General features: G+C 31.3%; 1 protein-coding gene across 2 annotated transcripts in view; it reads left to right on the top strand.

The window, feature by feature from the left end:
* The first annotated feature begins 346 nt into the window (after positions 1–346).
* The window catches only part of LOC121121913 (TRPL translocation defect protein 14-like), a 28,503-nt gene continuing 6,048 nt past the window's right edge, over positions 347–22,801 (top strand). The window contains exons 1-2 of one of the 2 annotated variants that reach the window (XR_011781184.1): positions 347–515; positions 581–748. Coding sequence is in view for 1 of the 2 variants with exons in the window: in XM_040716905.2 (XP_040572839.2) it covers positions 407–515 (109 nt within the window). In the remaining variant the exon portion in view is untranslated. Of the gene's footprint in view, positions 516–580; positions 749–22,801 lie in introns of those variants that run through there. The other variant, XM_040716905.2, reaches the window with a different exon arrangement.

Consider the following 22,801-nt stretch of genomic DNA (forward strand, 5'->3'; position numbering starts at 1 on the left):
AAGAAATAACTAAAAAAACATACAAACTAGAATTGGTTCTCGTTTTCTGTCGCCAAATCTGCACTAGCTTGTACAGTATTATAAATTCGAATGTTCTAGTACCCTTATCCACAAGTATTACCATATCTTTATTTCTACCGTTTCTCATAGCTGATATTCATTGCTGACGACTGAACATCTTAATTTACTTCTGGCTTACTATGCCAAACTGCCAATCGAAATCTCATTGTTGTCTCTTTGTATTTCTTTATATTATGATTAGGACTAAATGATTCTATAGAAAGATGTGACATGCCGGTTAAAAGAATAATTAATCAATAAACATGTTCACTCATTCACACTTTTTTTTTTAGTCAGTTCTATAAATTTCCGGGGAGTGTGAGACGTATCTTTTAGTTCCCTAAGGATGCAAGAAAAAAATAAAGATAATATGGAATATAAAATGTTTGAAGAATTTCCTGTAGCGGAACATAACGAAGTTCATCCGAGGAATTATAGGGGAGTCATTAGTAATGGTAAGTATTTTAAAGCAATACATTTTTATTAATCTCTCGCCAAAAATATGAAATAATTAATTTAGAAGGAATTCATAGTTATTATTGAATAAAAATTTAAAAACAACTGGATCCAATTTTAATCAGGAACATCTAGAAGGATGACAATGTAGTTTTTCCATTTGTACGGATCCATTCCTAAAATACACTATTATGAAGTCAATACACTATATATTTAGCTGTTTTTCTTTCTTTGTTTAGTAAGTAAATTGTATAATGAAAAGTATGTTTTTATATTTTTCAATCAAGAAATAAATACAAATGGCTCATATCAGACCTATTCCTTTTGTTATAAGAGAACTTATAACCTGTTAGTAATTTAATTTAAGAATCGTGTTCTTCACTGAGCTTTAAAAAAAAATTGATGGTCTCCAAAGTTGTATTATTAATTATTTATTTTAAATAGGTAATAACATTGTAGGATAATATATTTTATAATAATTAACTTATTATATTGGTGACACTTTATCAGCTATTGCAACATGTTCTAATTCTACAAATGCACATACGTCAATTCAGGGAGAAGTTTCAGGACCTAAAGGATAGTACGTTTGAGGGAATTTAAAATATATAGGCAGTCGAAAATTCTGTATACATTGTGGTGGCAGCTTCAGTGAAAAAGGTTGTACATCTACTATATCGAGGCATTTGCAAAGGAAACATGGCATCCACAAACCAATATCCGAAAGTGACAAACAACTGCTAACTACTGTTACACTATGTCCTTATTCAGCAGACTCATTAAGACGAATTAAATGAATGAAAGTGCTTTTGAAAGTATTAATAAAAGATTTAATGTTATTAAGAACAATGGAAATACCTTCAATTGTTAATTTCATAGAAGAATTGTATCTGATATATACTTTGCAATCCCAGAAATACCGGGCCGTGCAAAATTATTTACCCATGATGTAAATATACTTTTTAAGAGGTTTTGTGGCAACCAATCTGATTGATTCGTATTTTTACTGTTAAAATAAACAAAAATCCTTCCTGTGAGAGCGTAACAACTTCCACACGTGAGACCATGTCCAATCAGGAAACAAAGAGGATCGAAATTGCAGCCCTCCTCCGAGCCGGAGTGCCTCATAACAACATTAAGGAACAAGTTCGGGCCTCGTTAAAGACAATTTAGAACGTTTCCATGCGCTTGGAGGCTGGGGGTGATCTCAAGCATTCCCCTGGGGCTGGCAGGAAGCCCATTGTCTCAACAAGGCAAGTAAAGGCAGTGTTCAAGAGGACTCCCAACAGGTCCATTGCCGACATGGCAGAAAGATGGGAACGTCGAGATCAACTATTTCAAGGGCATTGAAAAGGGCTGGAAGAAAGTCCCTGAGGCGTACTGAACGCCCTCTGCTAATTGAACGTCAGGGAGAAGTAAGACTTGAGCGTGCCAAGAAAATCTTGAATGATATCAAGAGCTCATCTGGACGCATCATCATTTTTTCAGATGAGAAAACTTTTACGGTCGATCCTGTTTTCAACAGGCAAAATGACCGTGTTGTGAGCTTTAAAGATGTGCAAGATAAGCACCGCTATGTGGCAACAACAAAGCACCCTGCTTCGGTGATAATGTTGTGTCTCGTGGCCTCCAACGGGAAGGCCATGAAGCCGGTATGGTTCCCCACTGGCTCAGATTAACAGCGGAGGATTATGTGAAGATTCTGGCGTCCAAGGTCCTTCCGTGGATCAAATCCATAGTCGACAACTCTCCTTGGGTTTTCAACAAGATGGAACATCCGCCCACGCTTCCAAGAAAGCTCAGGAGTGGCTCAAGGATAACATGAACTTTTGGCCCAAGGATTACTGGCCCCCTCAGAGCCCAGATCTGAACCCACTAGACTTCTTTATCTAGGCGCACGTGGAGACCAAGGCCTGCAAGAAACAGCACAAGAACAAAAATGCCTTAAAGGCTGCTGTCAACAAGGCCTGGGCCTCCATGGACGCCGATTACATCCTGCAAGTCTGTAGCAGCTTCAGACGTCGCCTGACCAGTGTCATTGAGTCAAATGGTGGCTACATTGATTAAATTTGATCACAAACTATTTTATTATTCTAAAAATGTATGAATAAATTGTTTCTCAAGTCATTCGAAATGTCATTATTGTCCACGATATGTTCTGAACAAAAATTGGTAAATAATTCTGCACGGCCCGGTATATTTCTGAAAAGTTGTCGCCAGCTTTATGGGAAATGAAATATAAAGAGGTTTTCATTACTTGCTCTGAGAAATGTTAGGATTTTTTTATTTTTAATATTGATTATTGAAGAACTTAAATGTCCAGAAACAGTTGGAATAATAACTGATGGATGGACAAGTCTATCAAGTCTATCTGGTCTTCAATTTGTTTCTGTTACTGCTCATTTTTTTCTCAGTGATTCTATGGCTGAGCGTATACTCCCTTTAAAGGTATTTTTTAACATACTGATTGAACATAGTGTTATTAAATAAATATACTTGTAAATGTAAATTGAAATCATAAAATCATAAATAAATAAGCACTCAAATTGTATTTTTAAGCATAACTTAATTAAGTATAAAGAAAATTGCTTTTATTTTCTATTTTAGTCGGACATAATAAAGAGTTTTTCATTAACAGCGCTCACATTAAAAAATAAAAAAAACAAAAACGGTTTGAGATATCGACGATTTCTTTATTTGCCGTTAAAATACATTCAAGCTTATCTATGAATGAAATTCGATGTCGTTTGAATGACCACCAAGTGCAAGTTTTACGAATTCCAATCGTTGAACCCAATTTTCGACTACTTTTCCGCATAAATTGACTAAAACTGCAGCAATTTCGCGTTTAGCTCTTCTAACGTCAACAGATTATTGGTGTAGACCAGAGCTTTCACGGTACCCCAAAGAAAATAGTCTAAAGGCATTAAATCGCACGAGCGAGGCGGTAAATTGACTGGTCCATTTCTGGAGATAAGACGCTCACCAAACTTACCCTTCAATAAATCGATTGTAACATTTGCTGTGTGTAAAGTCTTGTTGAAACCACATATCGTTCAAGTCCATATCTTCCAATTCAGGGCAAAAAAAATCGGTTATCATGGCGCGGTAACGATTTCGATTCACAGTAACGTGGCGATTGTCATCGTCGACGAAATAGTACAGCCCAATGACACCGCCAGCATGCAATCCACACCAAACAGTAATTTTTTGGGGATGTAATGGATCACGTGTGGGGTTTTCCGGCCCAATAGCGCATATTTTTGCTTGTTAACAAAGCCATTGAGCCAAAAATGTGCCTCATCGATAAAGATGATTTTACATTAAAAATCAGGATCATTTTCGAATTTTCTTTCGGCCCATTTTACGAATTCCCAACGTTTGAAGTGGTCAAACGGCTTCAGTTCTTGCGTCAGCTTGATCTTATACGGGTGTAGGCCAAGATCTTTTCACAAAATTCGCCACAACGATGTCACAGAGATGCCGAACGATTGAGAACAGCGCCTAAGAGACAAATTTGGGTCATCTTGAAATGATACGCTAGAGGAAGCAATTTTTTTTATACTTCCTGCATTTCTTTGTCTCACTGGCACAGGAACATTATGTATCGTGTATGTGGACTCAAATTTTTTCACCAACGTTGAATTGTTGATTTTGCAGGTCTATTACGTTGACCATAAATTGGCGTAAACGCTCTTAAAGTTTTGATCAAAGACTCACCACTTTGATAATACATTTTAATAATTTGCAAGCTTTGCTCGAGTGTGTACTGCTCCATGATAAAACTACAATTATTTCTGAGCACAGCTGTTAAAGAAACAATAACAAATATTACGTCATTTTCAAAACCTATTAACGTAAAATGTAAGCGTCCCTATTGAAAACCTCTTTATAATTACATTTAAATGATACATTTTACTGTTTTCAGAATGTCCTTCATAAATATAAAATTTTGATAAAGTTATTGCTATCACTTCGGATAATGCAGCCAATTTTAAACTTGCCATTAAATTAATTGGTAACCTACACATACCCTGCATTGGTCATTTAATTTATTAAGTGGTGAGTCAGCGCTTAAACAAAGTAGTTTCCTTTAAGCATACAATGGAGAAACGTAAGACAATTGTCATTGGCATTAAAAATAGCCCTTCAAAATATATTTATAAATAAGAAAGAATATTGGAAGAAGAAAAATTTGATAATTATAAATTAGTTTCATGGGAACTCTGTTTTCATCATAGTACAACGTCTATTAAAATTGAAAAGTGCAATTGATATGATTTGTTTTGACGAGAGGATAGAGTTAATGACGTCAAGGGAATTGCAAATGGTGGAGGAATAACGAGAACTATTAAGGCCATTTTATGAGGCAACCAAAACAATAAGTGGATCGAAATTTTCTACTTCTAGTTTGTATTTGCAACTTTACAAAATGATTACTGCCTCTTTGAATGAAATTGTACAAAATTTTCCTTCTTTAGGTGAAGAAAGTTCTATGTTACATGATTAGTTTATGACCAATTTAAGTGAGTGGTAACATAGTTATAAATAGGTATATTTCCAATATTTTAATTTAAGGACGATTCTCCATATTTGCAGGGATTTTTTTTTGTTGCATATATCAATATTACTGGATCCTAGATTCAAGAAACATGGGGGTAATCCTTCAGAATTAATTTCGGATACAATCTCAAAAATTGAAGAAGAAGGGAAAATTGTTGAAACAGCTAACACAGAAGAGGATTATGATAAGGAAGAAGAGGATTCGTGTCTCCGGAGCACAATCTCCAACAGAACGAGAAAGTTAAATAAACAAGTATTATTTGTCCTCTGACAATGACAACATTAGAGGTGAATTAGATAAATTCTGCCATGAATTGGCTGTATCACCATTTTTAATCCAGAGTTTTGGTGGATGACTAAAGACCAGCACTCCCATTAAACTCTACAAAGTTTTTTAAAAATTACTCCTCCATTCCTGGATTGTCTGTTCCTTCCGAAATATTATTTTTAATGGATTTTCATTAATCAGGAATTAAATAATAATGAGAACTGAGAAGAAAAATAATACTCATTTTTCAGATTACCAGTTTCAGAATAACGGTCCAGCTATAAAACACCGGATTTTCATCATCAGATATTTTTGTAGAAAACGAAGACAAAAAAACAGTAATATTTATGTACAAAAATGATATTCCTAGCAATGAGGGAGTCAAAAGATGAACTTGGAGCAAGTAGATAATTTGAAACCCATCAGAATTTAAAGTGATATTTTTACCCATTGATATCTTTGTCGCCTCTTTCCTTAAAGTTTCTTTGGTAAGGAGCTTTTATTCAAAAACAGACATAAGAAACAACGACATCAACCTGTAACAAAAATAAACTAATGGTTAAAGATTTACGATTTTAACTGCAATCCTTTATTATAATAATCAGATAAATTTCTGAGCACTATGAGATTCGTCTTATATATCAGTGGTTGTCAAATGGGGGTACGCCTACCCCTTGGGGTACCTGATAGCACACCAAGGGGTACTTGAAGTTTTGAAAGAATATTTTAAAGATGGTTAATAACTCCGGGGTGTCCGCAGGAGTGGTCTGGCCGGGTTGTACCCCCAAATTAAGGAACTTTTGTTTTTTTCAAAAAAAAATTAAAATTTGAAATTTAATTAAAGCTTCTATTAAGAGCTATTTATATTTATCTCCAAAACATGTAATGTTTCAATTTTTTTCCAAAATCCAAGCCCCCCCCCCTCCTGCCCCAAAAATAAATATATAATAATATTAATAGAATTCTGTCATTGGAGCTAAAAATACTCTTTGCTGGAATGCGGGTACTTGGGTTAAATCAATATTTTACAAGTGGTACATAGTTAAAAAAAAAAAAAAAAAAAGGTTGAGAATCACTGGTATATATAGAGTATTGTTCATACACAATTACCTACCAGACCCAAGGTTTACATAGTCCTAATCAAATCTTATTCTTCAAGTTGGTTAGATACGAAAAAACGTTCTCATAGAAATGAGAAAGGTGCAATAATATCTAGATAATATTTGTAACCCAACTCGACTCATTCAATCGTGTTTTCCGGAAGATGGAGTAACTTAATGTACTACATAAAATAAATAATGTAAAAATAAAAGAATGATTATATATATTTTTTCATTTTTTGTGCCTAAAAGTAAAAATAATCTTGAACAAAAATCAATAAAGGAAGCAAATGCCAATGTTTTTTTTTACTTTATATCTACACAATACCCAATATTTCATGATATATTTGAGTGAATTAGAGGCTTTCTGCTCAACTTTATGGTGCGAGTTTACATAACATAAGAATTTTGGCTGTAGTTTAAAACCTTCAATTGATTTAAGGAACTTATATTTGCCCCGATATATCCATTTCAAATACCGCTGTCATTTTCTCATTGTTTTAATGTGACGATCCATTTTGTTTGTGTTTTGTGTTTTTTGTTTTGTTTTTGCTTTATGAAAGGAAATTTTACATGAAAGAAAGAGAATAAAGAATATTATAGAATCTTAAAATAACATAATTTTATTTTTGTGGTAATTATGGACCTTAACTTATTTATGGTACTTGAGGGCATCATTTTGTATTTTTTTTTCTAAGATAGAAAATTATTATTATTTTCTTGGGTTATAGTTCTTATACTCAAAACATTGCAAGAAAGAAAGATAAGTTTTTATATCACCTATTTAAAAATTCATGAGAGAAAGGTTTAAGTGTGTAATTTTTGAGGCACCCAAAGGGTTAATAAAAAAAATGTAATGTACACTTAATTTTAAGGATAATCATGCTGGCAAACATTTGTGTTGAAAGGTCACATTTACCTTTTTTTGAGGCCCACTACAATTACTTTTGGGGCCCACCTGTTGAACACCTCAGCCAGAAAGGGATAATGTATGCCATTTAGAATCTTCCATTGTAAATATAAGGGGACAAAACATCGAGAAAGGGGTCATCTATGAGTGCAGATGAGCTAATTTGAGTACTTCAAAAAATAGTTTATAGTCAGGCGCATTCCCAGGAGGTGGGCGTGATGGGCTGTAGTCCTCTCAAATACCCAAATAAAAAAATTATGATTTTTTGTTTCAAAAAATTAATTATTTGATTTTCTTTTTAAAAAGTTTAATATCAGAAATTTTATTCCCAAAATTTAATTATTTGATTTTTTAAAAAAAAAGTTTAATATCTGAAATTTTATTCCCAAAATTTAATTATTTGATTTTTTTAAAAAAAAGTTTAATATCTGAAATTTTATTCCCAAAATTTAAAATTTAATATTTTTTTTCCAAAAATTTAATATTTGAAGTTAGTTTTCCAAAAATTTAATATGTGAAATTTTTTTTCCAAAAATTTAATTTTTCATTAACAGTTGTAGATTTTTGAATTTTTATTTTTTTGGAACGACTATAGATTTTTGAAATTATTTTATTTTAAATTTCTGAAATTATTTTATTTCAAATATTTAAAATTTAATTTTTGAAATTTTTTTACAAAAATTTTATTTCTTGTGGGTAGTGAATTTTTAAAACAAAATTTCCAATTTTCCAAAACAATATTTTGAAGCAAAAACATTTTTTTATTGGAATTATTTTCAAATAAATTCCAAAAGAAGTGCCCCTGCTCCCCCCTTCTTTAATATAATTATGCACTGTACTGTTTGTATCAAGGAAGAATTCATCAACTCATTTTATTAATTAAAAATATATCTTCTATATGTGTGCTTATTTTTATTAAAAACAATGACATATCAAAAATACTCTTTTTATACATGCATATGACATTTTTTTGTTTAATAAATACATTAGTTTTATACATAAATAATTTTGGAAGACTGTTGCTATAAATCCATTAATTTAATTGCTTTATTAGATGATCCTTTGGGCTTTTGTTTCAGCCTATGAATATCTATTTATAAATATGAACATCCAATGTCGAATGGGCATTAGTTTGCCAATTAAATCTCTGTTTGTTAAAAGTAAAATAATGATGATTTAAATGTGTTTTTTTTTAAAAAAATACGATTATCAAAGTTTGAACTGCTAAGGAAAAGAAAATTCATTCTTCACACTACACATTCCATAACATGGACCAGCTAAAAAATACACTCGATTCTCTTCATAATCTATTTATTAAGGAAGGCGGGTATGTAAGGTGCACGCTCAAAATGAAGCGTGCAGGTTGAATGAAGTGTGTAATCGCTGATATTCTCAGCGATACGATATTGAGTTACGAGAATGAAATATCGTCTTGTTTATAATATGTATTTTTGTTTGAAGAAAATTGATTAAAATTAGTGGCATTTATAGATTAAAATTTGATGTTCTTCTTTACGCCCCAATTCCCTCAAAAAAGAAAATTGCAGGGCTTATCGGAGTTGTTAGTTGAACCTTAAAGTCTCTTACAGTAAACAAAATAGCTAGCGCAAGGACAGCAACCGCAAGTATAAAAAGTTGTATAGTGCGTTTTGTGGCAAATAAGGCTCTTAAAGACCATTTATTTACTAGGATCAGTGCCAACCCAACATTTTAATCAGACAACACTCCTTTTAGATAAATTAATCAAAAGGACGCGATTTGAAGGTATTTGAGTGACATGTGCTATAAATCTTACTTTAAAAAGAAGTACTAGCCTATTACAGAAATCCAAGTGTGGAAAAAAATGGAACGAGAAAAATCTTTAAGGTCTAAGATTTAATTTTTTAAATGTTACTCTCCAACACACCTTGACTTGCTTAAAGCAGCCATCACGAAGGAGTGGAACTCATATCCGGCTGTAAAAAATATCAATTGTCATAGTTTTCGTCACCCTGTTAAAGCTGTAATTCAGGCAGGACGGTCTTTTTTTTATATTTTGAAAGTTCATTAGTACAGGGACGGATGAATAAGTTCATGGTTTGTTGAATTTCCCGTTTCTTAACTGGATTGCCAACACTATTCCTGTTAACCAACATATGACGATTGACTCCTTTCCAATTTTGAACAAATTTTGTCATTTTATTAGTGTTTGATTAGATGTCATAGTGTGAATATTGACGAAAATTGAAAATAAATGAATGAAAAGCATACGAATATGATTATCATGCTTAATTGTTGCTGAAAAAACCCATCACTGAAACCAAAGCTAAGATGATAAATACTATCACCACCAATATTAATGTTAAAAAAGTCGTTTGCTCAATTTTATTGGGACCATTCAAACCTGAGAGATAACAAACGTTCAGGACGCCCAGTTGAGGTTGATACACCAAAAAAATTGAAAAAAAACCCACTATATGGTATTGGCTGATCGGTCATTAAAACTGTGGGAGATTGGTGAAGCATAAGCATATTACATGGTTCAATTATTTCTTTTCAGAAATTTTTCAGCAAGATTGGTGCTATTTAGCTCACAATCACCGCAAACAAAATTGTGTGGCAATTTCGGAAGAGTGTTTGTTGTTGTTTTACTGTGATTAAAACGAGTATTGGCACCATTTCATGACTTTGGACAAAAACATGGATTCACCACAACACATCAAAGATCAAGTTGCCGTCAAAACAGTATGTTGCTACGGGTGAATCTGCTCAAAGAAGGAAAAGGGGTTTTGGCAGCCAATAAACTCATACCGACGATATTTTAAGATACGTGCCGGATAATCCTCATTGTTTGCTTTCAAAAGGGAAGACCAATCCGTTGTGAATATTAGGCAAACTTTTTGAACCGACTAAATGACCACTTTAAAACACCACATTTGTTCGCAATAAGAGTAATTATCCACTAAGACAATACATGACAAACTTTCATGAATTGTGTTAGAAACTGTTCCTCATCCAACTGATTCTCCTGATTTAGCACCCACTGACTATTTCCCGTTTCATAACATAAAGAAATGGCACAGCGGAAAGTGATTTGACTTCAATAATGAAATCATCCCACAAACAAATGTATATTTTAAGGAACTAAACAAATATTATTTTTTGGAGAGGATAAAAAAGTTGGCAAACGTTTGATGAAGGATAAATAATTCAAAAGAGACTATGTTGAGAAATAAAATGATTTAATATGCACTTAAAAAGTCAGGAAATTATGAACTAAAACTCTTGTATATCTATAATTTTGCAAAGTTTCATTGAAATAAATTGATATATCACAAAAATTATTAACGGTTCAATATAGCATTGCTGAACCCCCCATATTTTGTCGTGCATCCTGTGGACATACATAGGAAGTTGATGACCGCCTTCATAACTTTAAGTACCTACATCTGTTAAACTGCCCCTCATTTCCGCTCTATGTAGGTTTATGTGCATCAAAAATCCTTTTTATTTATAAATATAAGTGTATTTCCTTTCAACGACTCTTGTACTTAAATAGATTGAAATAACATAAAAGTCTTTTATGATGAAACTACAAACATAGGTTTAGTTTTGAAATCCTGTACTCATTAACTCTATCTAACAAAGCATATTTTATTGTTTACTTTGTAAGTTAAAAACATAGGTATATTTACTACAAGGCTGTATATCCTACTTATATTTAAAAAAATACATATATAGGGAGGGTTCTTCCAATTCTCATTTACCGGTTTTTAAATTTCGTTGATAGTACAAATACTGGGAAATTTGATGTATTTATAAATTATTTTAATAAAAAAATAATCAACAGCATGAATTTTATAACGGGAAAAAATTCCATAATTATTCAGAGACCTAATAGCTCATGAATACATACCATGATTTGCACATATTTCTCCATTTGTCGCTGAACACAGAGACTCACGATTTCGCTTTTACTTTTTGATACGCTACAAACTGGACAATACAGAGTCTGAGATCCACACCGACCTCACTATCGATATACATGATGCCTGATCCATTTGTGCAACCATCTCTTGGTGGGCTGGTGAGATCTGGGATGGCACTTTTAAGCACGACAAAAGTGTTTGATCAGGACATCCCTGGAAGACAAGGACAACATCGCCCAAGTCAAGGACCTGTCTCAACGGAGCTCTCCCTACCAACCACAGTGGTTTTTAAAATCCTGACTTATGATTTTTGCTTCAAAAACCTCATCAGCGTGTGGATACCCCATTCACTCTCTCAGACCAACAAGAATGAGAGAGTGAAGTGCTGTAGGGCCTGATTAAGCTCTTCCAGGTCTAGGGGAAGCAGTTTTTGGAGTTCCACCTGTTTGTACAGGACCAGCCCTAGTTATTCTCGGACAGAAGCGAAATATATTTGTACTTCGGTACTAATATTATAACCAAAAAAACTATACTTTCTAGAAAGGGTAATGATTTTTTTCCCATCCAAGATCACCATGTAATTGGCTTTTCTTAATCTACATATTTTATTCAAAACATTGGTGCATTTTTTATTACAACAGAGAGCATCATTACTGATGCAGGATATTTAGTTGGGTAAATGTGGTGAATTTCATAAGGGCTACCTTTGATACTTGTAATGTATGTATGGAAGAATTGCAAAGTGTAGACCATCTCATGAATATATGCTCCGCTCTATCTTGCGAGAGACATCAAGCAATGAATGGAGAAAACGAAGACATTCGTATTTTAAAATATATGAAATGTAAAAAGATAAAAATATTATTGAACAAAATTTTTTTGTTAACTAGGTTTTAGAATCTGCTGCTGTAGCACAAATATCGAATTGTATGGTTGTGTTCGTTGCCTTATATTTGTACTATTTTATTTTATGTATGTATGGCCAGCAATAGTAAATATTTACAAACTAACTAACCTTTGAGCCGTTTATTTTACTGAATTATGACCAAATCAATAACGAATGTCTTCTCATCCGAGAAAATGTTAATAAAGTTATATGATTCTTAAAAGACACGACCACGTTCGAAATAGTATTTTCTCTAAATTTGAGGCTAGAAGGGCTTCTCTAAATACCTCAAAGACTTACTCACGCAGCTGTGACAACTTTACATCGTAGTGTGACACACAAAATTCTTCTGGACAAGTTCAAAAATGGATATTCTTGGATTTTTATGGTCTCAGGCTCAACTTTGACCGGCTGTTTTGAGCAAAATCAATGTTTCAGGTATCCTCCTTTTTTTAAATGTTTACGGACATTGTAAATAGCAAAGCGACTGATCTCCAGCTGTTTGATGATCTCACGAGTACTCTTGCCGACCTGGATCAAATTAGCAACTTGCAATCATTTTACCTGTATATTGTTATTTATAAGTGAGATATAAATGTTCTTAAGGTCTTTTTTAATATTTAAATACACTGGCTCTGTTTTTCGTAACAGCTTGAGTATCATAGAATATATATTTAAGCATTTCAAAAGTACAATTGAATAGGTGTTAAAAGACTTTTATAACACCTGGTATATCGAAGGTGAAGTTATTATAACACATTTTAGTTTATTAAAGGTGCTTCGTTAGGCAGCACTTTTTGTCGATGAACACATAGTTTCCACTTTATTATAAATCGTTTAAAACTTTATCTCACATCAATTTTCTTTATGTATTCAACTTTTCAATTATATAGTTAAACAAAGGAACCTGAAAAAGCTGGAAAAATTATATCTTGGAATTTTTAAATCTCTATAAATGGCTTGAACTTTTGTATTTAATTAAACTTAATAAAACAAAAAATGCTCTAGAAAGCAATTACACAATTTTTTTTTGCTATATCAAGCCATTTTTTATTTGCCATTCATAATATTTTTTTCTTAAAATTCCGAAATTATATTTATGTGTAGTATTATATGTCTTGAGTGGTCATTCAAATATGAAAAATTATCAGATTGGCATATTAATTACGCATGCATAGTTAAAAATATCATTAAAAATAATTAAGTAGTCTAATTCAAGTATTTTTTTTGACTATTAATAATAAGGAATCAAATGATGTAGACAAAATTAAAGAAAAAATCCTACCTTATTTATGTTGAAAGTACTACAAACTCTCATATATTAGCTAATATAATTTAACAGTTTCATATTAAAAGTAAGTTTGTGGCCCGTCAACACAAAAACAAGCTAGAAAGGATTTTTATCAAAATTTCGCGTGGGTGAGATATCAGCTGCAGATATAAATTATCAACCTCCTTGACTAATGATAGGACTGATCCACATTTTTTTGCATCTGGATGGAATTAGATCTTTAGATATAAAAATTCGAGTAAATTTCATGTACCCGTTCCTCTCGGATCTAGATATATACAAAATGCTCAATTTTGATCTTTTGAGTGCTCATTTTTCCATACTTAGCGCTCTTTTTGGCTCATTTTAGCAAAAAACATCGCTCAAAAATCCTAAGTCTATTGATAAAATAAAATAATGACATATATGACGTGAATATAGGGCTTGTTGTACCCTGTCTGATTCTCTTGTGCGTTATTCCACAGCGAGGAAAAAAATTTAACCGTCCAAGAACAATATATAATGCTACGTTGATGTCTCAAGGGATATATTCAATAAAAATATGCAATTTTCACTTTGCAAATCGTTTTTTCATTACAAGTAAATCTTAATCATTTTTTAACAGGAACTAATCATTTTGGGGGGGAATTTTATCATTATTTACTATTTTCTAGGTGATAATAATTCTTTTTGATAAAAGTGTGAAATTTAAAAATTCAAAGGCTGTCCGCAATTTTTATACGTATATAAGATTTAAAAAAAAAATTTATATGAAAGTATTTGTTTTGTTTATAAAAGCAGAGCTAAGAGTTATTGTTTGGGTGTAAATCCTAAGCATTTCGTAAAGTGAAAGTTTATTGTAGTTTGCAACCTGAACAGGTTTTTTTTTATTATTTATCCCTGAATAGTTATTCTTTTATTCCTTGAGAAAATACAATTTACCGAGTATAAATTGTAACTAAAATTACGTGTGAGTTAGGGTGAGTAACACTCAGGATTTTGTGTGGGATTTATATTTGCTAGTCCTTGTTGGAGTCAGAGTAGAATTTATAATGATAATGAAGTAATTCTTGCCTATTTCATGCTTGATTTGGAGTGATACTTGTTTTTAATTTCCTTTATCACACTGCCACTCAATGTGTATTTGATAAAACGTCATGAAGCTAAGACACTTTTCTCCAAAACATTCTTAGAACTGTAAGGGTTTAGTTTTGGGTTCCTTTTGTTTTTTTCACCGGAAATACTTACCATTTTCAATTCTGTTTATTGCTGTCGTTACAGCTGAAGATTAATTATATGCATACTTCTTGTATTATTTATTCTAGTTAAATAACAAAACCAACCATTTTTTAGAACCAAGCGGTTACTTATTATATGCCAATTAATATTCATAGAAATTCTTTAAAAAGGTCATAAATTAGGAATGCAAATAATGGTTTAATAGAATGGTCAGATGTTTGATTAAATTAAGCCAAGTTATTTCAACAAAAAAGTAAGCTAATATGATTTTTCTCAAAATTTAGTGTGGATTATAATATGGATGAGACGTAAATTACACTTAAAATAGACAAAATGGAACGTAAAAATTAAAAAAGTTACAAGTTGACAGATTTTATCTCAAATGCAATATACATATCAAAGGTTATAAACTATGGCATACATTATTGATTATGTTAACTTATCCCATCAATTTTTGTACAAAGCTTATAATAGACCCAAATATTTCTATTAAGTATTAGTGTGTGAGTAAATATCAAGGTTAAAATAAATACAAGGTTGTACCATAACGCGTGTACGGCTAATGTTGATGACTTCCACTGTGTTTTTTAATATTTCATAGACTATGAGTGTTTGCATGTTTTCTCAAAATCTGTTTTTCTTGCCGGGCATTCGGTACGAATCATCAAATTGAAAATTCTAGCAATAGTGACGTCATAGACTAGGATTGGTTACTTATTTTGTCAAAATCAGCCTGTCTTGCCCAGCAGTCGGTACGATACATCAAATTGAAAATTATAGCAAGCCCGATTATATGATGGTCGAACCTTGTATTTCTATTAACTTTGAGAAAATATGAAGTAAAAAATCAATTAATATTTGCACCTTTATTTTATTTTTGTTCAGCATTGTTTTTATGGTGTCGGACCAAATATCCTTTTTTATTTAAGATGTATTTTTCGAAGTGGGAAAAGGTATACAGCATTGAAATTAAGTCATTTGTTTATGATTGAATATCGTTTCTAATACCGATTTAATAGAGAGCCGTTTTAAATGCGTATCCGGCTCTACTATTGCACCGGTATATCAAAGAACTTCCATAGTGAATCCATAGTGAGTACATTTTGAAAGGTTGTCAAAATGATGAGACAAATTCAAGCCTTCGATGATTGTCAACAAAACACGATGAGGCATCATTAAACATTGAACATCTGTTGGTTTTCAATATAAATAAACCCACCGTTACCTATTATATCATAATTATGTATGAAGTTCATTTAGCGACAGCTGAATATTTTCCTTCGATACACACGCTTATTTTAATGAGTCCTTTGTCATATTGTAAAAAGTGTAGGACATAAATACTAGTCATGGTTTTCGGTGTGAAAATCATAGACCGGTTTGAGAGCTTTATGATTTTTAGTGGATTACAATAATTCGGTCCTTCTGACAGGAAATTCGGTTTAGATTCGTCCCAAAGAAAAATTTGGTCTAGATCGGTCCTACCAAAAAAATATCAGACTAATTCTGATATGAATTGTTGATAACGTCATGTGTGCATTGAAATTGTGAGCATCGGCACAATAACGTCATATGAAACTGAAAGTGCTGCAGAAATCAAATTTGTTCAACTTATTTGAGAATAGGAGAAAAAACAAGGTCAATAAAAAAATCAGTTAAGACCGAACGGATAAGAATATTTGATCTCAAATTAAGTCACAACACTAATAAATACACTTGTATACAAAATTATTGACCTTTTGCCTTTTTTTGTTTTCACTCATGGACTTTTACAGTTGTTGTTTAAAGTTTCTTCGACACATCAAAAATATATAATAATGGTATTTTTTTCTACAAAAAATTGGGAGGAAAGTTTTTTTCCCTCCATTTTCTGTTCAAATTTAATCAATGTCACACCTCTTGGATACTTTTTTTTCTCTCTCTCCCTCTCTTTGTCAAAAAAGTAGGTTACATAAATAATAATAAAATTGCCCAAACACAAAATTCAACCCTTTCACAAAAAGTGATTTTTTGTATTCAAATAGTTACGAACCTGCTTTTACATTATACGAACTTGTCTAACACTGATGATGATTCATATTTCCATCCAAATATTCTTATAAGTGATGTTCAACATAAAAACAATCTTCAACAAAATTCAAATGTGGAGAATATCCCTATTTTTTAAATTTCATAAACACTTTGATTATATTTCTTAGATATATTTGAGTTAATTATGGGCTTTGTATTCAAATTTGTGGGATGAGTTAAGATACACAAAAGCTATGGTTTTAAACCTTTATTAGATTTAAATGGCTTATATTGGCCCCTATACGCTCCATTTTAAATAAAATCCATCAATTTTTGCTTTTTTTAAATTATTATGACGATGATGTTTGGCTTGTTTAAATCCAGTTTACAGGGCTTCTAAAGGTTCTAAAGGGTTAAGAGGAGAAATTTCTTGCTGGAAATTGACTATAGTTCTTCAAAGAATATAAATCTAATCCAAACTCAATTTCAAAATAATAATTCCAGCTGATTTTATGTTTAGTTACACTGGCAAGAAAAAGTTTGATAAAATATACGACGCAAGCCATTCCTTTTGGACATATATTAATAGGAAGGAAGTTTGTTTTTCAACAAGACAACGTCCCAAAACATACATCCAAGCTCCGCAAAAAACTCTTGGACAAGAAAGAAGCGTGCACATCTTATCTATTATGCAATTGTCAGCTCAATCTCCTGATTTGAAGCCAATAGAGCTATTGTGGGAACACCAAGACAGAAAAGTTCCCCACAAGACAGTGCTTGGTATGATATCAGACCTGCCAATCTTAAAAAAATAACAGCAAGATTGCCAAAAGTCTGTAAAACAGTTAAAGAGGATTTGTTCAGGATTTTAAAATTTAAGCAAAAATATATGTTTAATTTTTTTACAAGTAAATGTTTATACCCATATTGAACCTTAATTTTTCTTCCTTTTAATAGCCTTATCACTGTGTAATGATCATACCCAAGTCTTTAAGCGAAGAAACTAGTCTCAGACAAACTAGTGTTGAACCATCCAAAGCTACTACCCCGTTGCTGTGACCATTTAATCAGTTGTTTTTGCCATTTAATGAGTTGTGTATCATAATTCTTGATATGTTTAGCTAAAATAGAATCATATTTTATGGTTGGATTTAAAAAAAAATTGAATACTTACTGTTAGATAGTACAAAATTCAGAGTTCCATTTCAAAATTAGTAAATATTTTATACTTTTTACTGATAACTTGATCGTCATTTGGTGTGGATGACTCAAAACATTTTTATATGTATTTCTATAAATAACATCAGTACCAACATCCTCCATTAATTTAATGATGGTTCCTCGGGAAGGGATAGGTTCACCCGTGTAATTCTCCATAAATTTTTTGAATGTAGAATAATTAGCAACAGATAAGGCTATATTACATGCAATAAACATCTTTGTGAGATCAGAGTTAAAGTCTGACATGATGCATTCATCATTAACTTGATTTTTTTGATGAATATCCATGCTTTTGATATGAGATGAGGATAATGAGTGGCGTGTAATTCTAGACAGGGGACTAAAGGCACATTTATATCGACAAATCTGACAAACCATCTGTTTCTCATCTGGTAAGTATTTTCCAAATTCCCGGGCCTCCATTTTCATAAATCCAGACAGAAGGTGACGTTATTTTAGGCATTTTATTCAGTTCTCTATCGACTATCACCATCTAATATTATATTATTATTGAATAATAAAAGCGGGAATGATAACTTTCTTGATTGATAGAAGAAGATGTATATTATTATTTAATCAATGATGCCATAAGTATTTCTTCTCTTCTCCTCGCACGCTTTTCTATTCTTACCAAAATTATCACCCTTACTTATAATAAAGTCATTAGGTAGTTAGAAAAATTTGTGAAATTCAATTTATTTCCATACTTTTTCTTTTTCTACTTAAAAAAAAAAGATCCCATGTACAATATTGGACTAGTTCTTAAACTTAGTTATTTTCTGAAATATTGGCAAGATATAGTCTACGTATGTGGACTATTCTATATTTTTGTACAAGTACAGATTGGCTACCAAACTTTTTTCCTTCAGTAATGTGTGTCGCAGAATATTGGAGGGGGGTAGTTTATTTCTTTTTTAGAGCATCAATAGATAATTCAAAACTCTTTCTAAACAGGTATCCACTCATTATAAAAATAATAGGATATTTAAGATTATTTAATTATCCTAAGAATAAATATTCGCTAAAGTATACAGATTTTCCTTATTTTAATAATCAAGATGTGATTAATTTTACAAAGGAAAAAGTTTAATTTGTTATATACATGTTCGGAGTTATAGCAAACTTTGCTTGATTAATATGGATGATAACTCACCGACAAATCCTCAGTTAATTTCTATTTTTCTTTAGCTCACTTTATAATTAGACGTTCTCTCCCCAAAAGGGAAATAATACTGATAGATTATGAAAAAAACAAAAATATATTATTCAGGTTGCCAACGACAAAAAACTCGCACGCTAAAAAATGCTAAGGATTTAGAATCCTTAATATATCCCCTTATATATATTTATTAATATGACATGTTGAGCCAAAGCTCGTGCTAAACCTCACTCAAAGTCAAATTCGTTACTTTTTGTATATACTCATTCTTTCTTTCTTTCTTTTGTAATATGATACTTTGCACGCTTGTTGCTCCATAGTACGTATTTATAAGAATTGAAACGCACACTCAAAATGTGAAAGATATTGAATGTTATCGTACTTTATTTATCATTTTTGTAGTATAAATACACAAAATATATATAAATTAATAAAAAACCTTTTGAAAGATTTTTTATTTATCTAAAAGAGTTATTACATAAAAATAGTTTTACTTTGATCCATGTTATAGTATTTCGAGTTAAAAATTATGAAATTTAATAGCCTCAAGAGCGATATATTTATATTTTTTTAACATAAGCAACTTTTTTCTACTATGTCTCCAGGTAGCATTTAAAAGAAACAAACTTAATTACCAATCTAATTTACTTAACTGTCAAATGTTTTTTTTTAAATAATAGTAATGCAATCATGACAAATTGCAACTAATTTAGCCTATAAATCCTTAGTTTATTATTAAATTTTTATTTCCAATCCCTAAACATTTATTTTTTGGGATATATCTTTTAATCTTTCATTATTTTAAATGTTTATTGACTTGCTCTTTTCAATTTTTGAAATGCTAATTTTATTGGTTTATATACCTATGTATATATATATATGAATATACGAATTGAAAGAACGAGAGATAACAGAGCAAGTTTTTGGCAATAATTCATTCATATATTTGGATAAAATATTTATGTTTTTTTTTTTTTAAACAGCTCTTTTTACATTTATTACATTGAATGGAGCTCATTTCCTTTGCTTTTTACATAATATAAGGTAAAAAGTCTTAGTTAAAGATACTCTAAGAAAGAAGCGAGAACGTGGGTAAATTAATATTGGATGAAAAAATATTTATATCAAATATTTCCACTCAGTCTCACACCCTCGATCATAAATTTATTAGTGATGGAACAATACAAATTTCAAACAAAAAAAAAAAAAATTCGGAACTATTTTCTAAAAATAGTATCATTCATTCAAATTAGGCGAACATATATGTATAAAATAAGAACTAGTACGTGTGTTAATGAAGGACAAAGAGTATCAATTTGGCTTTGCATGGGAGATAAATGTATAAGTCGTTGTAAGAATCAGATTAGAATTGAGGATCAAATTCAAATAAATCTGGCCTATATAAAGATTGGCATTTATGTGTATTCCCTTCTTCTCACAGCTGCTTGAAGTTGATATAATAAAACGTAATGACAGCCTAGCTGTTCTCCTCTCGAACGTTCTTCAAACCGTGGGGACTGCTACGTTATTTTACAATTTCTTTTATTTTTAAATACCGACAGGACATATTTTATACAGACTGGGGATGGGACATATTTGTAGTATGTAAGGAAATAAAACTGTAATATTGATCTACAAAAATCCCATCCTTAACTAATAATGCCAATCAAAAGATATTCATAGTTCAATTGTATATACAGGGTTGATCTTATCTAGTGGTACATAATGGCTTGTAAAAAAAACAGCATATAATCCTTTCTGATCAAGTAACAAAAAATATTTTATCTCAATTTCTTCTATTTTATCACAACCCTGTTTTTATGTTGACACGTCTCATACAATGTTATTAAATGCTTTAACAATATATATTTATGTGACACATTAGTTCAATTCTTGCATATAAATCATTAAAAGTGACTAGCCATTCTTTATAGAGGAGCAATAGTTGAGAAATATCAACAACATATGGCATATTTGTTATAATTAATGTAAAATATAAAATTAATTAATCACGTTATAAATTATATTAACACCATTTCATCACAGTTTTTAAATTATCTTAATATTTCAGTTTTGTTATTAATGTCTTATAAGTATGTATGTATGAATATGTATTTTTACTCTATTTACACTATTCAGAGTGGGGACTCAAAACTTACAGTAGGATTTAATTACGATTTTATCCCCGTATCTTTTTTATTACGAGGTTTTATCACGCAACCAAACGACAGCTTAAACAAAAATAAAATGTTTTGTTTGTATCCCATGTCTTGAAGTGTAATAATGCCAAAGCAACGCGTGTGTGATCTCCTCCGCGCCTATGCGAGTCCCGAGAAGTAAACAGAGACCCCTGGCATCTCCATCTAGACTGGCTACAACATTTAGACAGCTTCTTACAGATAAGAAAAACCAAAACTTATGAGCAACATTACGACTGTCTTCTGACCTGCCTCAAGTTGGCCCTCTTCCATCACTGACCTCAACTCTCTGGACTTTGCAGTTTAGAGTGTATTAGAGAAAAATCCCTCCCGCAACTCTCACCTAAATTTGGATTCGCTCTGTGCTGCTATCATAACAACGTGGTATTAAAGTTGAGGATCGACATCCGGTCAATTTATCCTGTACTTTTTCCAGATACGGAGTGGAATTCGTATTTTTTTCCAATATTTCATAGCTGATATGCAGACAATTTAATGAAACGTCCTGACAGTTAAGCTACTTTCCTAACAAACATTTAAACATCGAATTGTCAGCGTTACCAGATTAATTTTCAGCTTATATTTGTTTAAGATTTCAAAAATGCGAACGATTAAAAACCTGAATGATTACAGCTTTAAAAATAAAAATAAACACTGTTCAGGTTGCTACTACAAAAGTATTCATTTAATATATAAGTTTTTTGCTTACGTTATTTTACTCATTGCAACTAGAACGGTACTAGAAAAAGTGATGATTAGGGATTGTGAATATTGTCTAAAGTGCAGTAAATGTATACTTTCCAAAAGTATATTGGCATTCTAGTCTTAATGTAACAATTTAACTATAAATCACAAAAGAGAATGATTGTTTAAATGTATTTTAACCATGTAAAATCAGCATTTTCCAAACTAACGTTTCTTGTGTATTTTAAACATGTCAATAAATGATTTTCAAGAATATAAGGTTAACTTAAATCTACTTGAACCGAATAATATGTTTGTAGTTTTAACTATTACATAGTACTACAATTAATAATTAAATAAAATAACTGGAGTCGTTGTGTTATAAAAATATAAATAAACATTTTAGTTTAAAATTAGAGCAGTTTTTTTGTTCTTTTTTGTGACGTCTCAATTGTAGAAATTCTATAAAAGTATCAAATACTTATTTAACAATATTAGAAATAAAAGTCATCCATAATAAACACACAAGAAAATAGCATTTACAAAAAATATTTAAAAAATGGGCACAATTACTCAGCAAACGTTAAAAGTAATAATAAAAATCACACGAACAAAAAATTTAACAGCTATAACGGATCTGAAGGTCGATGATGCCTTCTAAAAATATGTTTTTAATTTCTCAGATGACGTTTTGATTCAGAGAGTATGAACCTCACTATGTCAGAGGGAAAGTCTAATAACAGACTGGCCTAGACTCTGGGTATTTTGATACTAAAAGCAACATATCTTTCCATGGCATCTATTAAAATGGCTCTAAAATCTTCTCCTCTGATCGGTTCTTGCAAAATGAGCTTTTTGTTAATATATGC

This window comes from Lepeophtheirus salmonis, chromosome 7 (genome assembly GCF_016086655.4).
Source record: "Lepeophtheirus salmonis chromosome 7, UVic_Lsal_1.4, whole genome shotgun sequence".
NCBI classification, from domain to species: domain Eukaryota; kingdom Metazoa; phylum Arthropoda; class Copepoda; order Siphonostomatoida; family Caligidae; genus Lepeophtheirus; species Lepeophtheirus salmonis.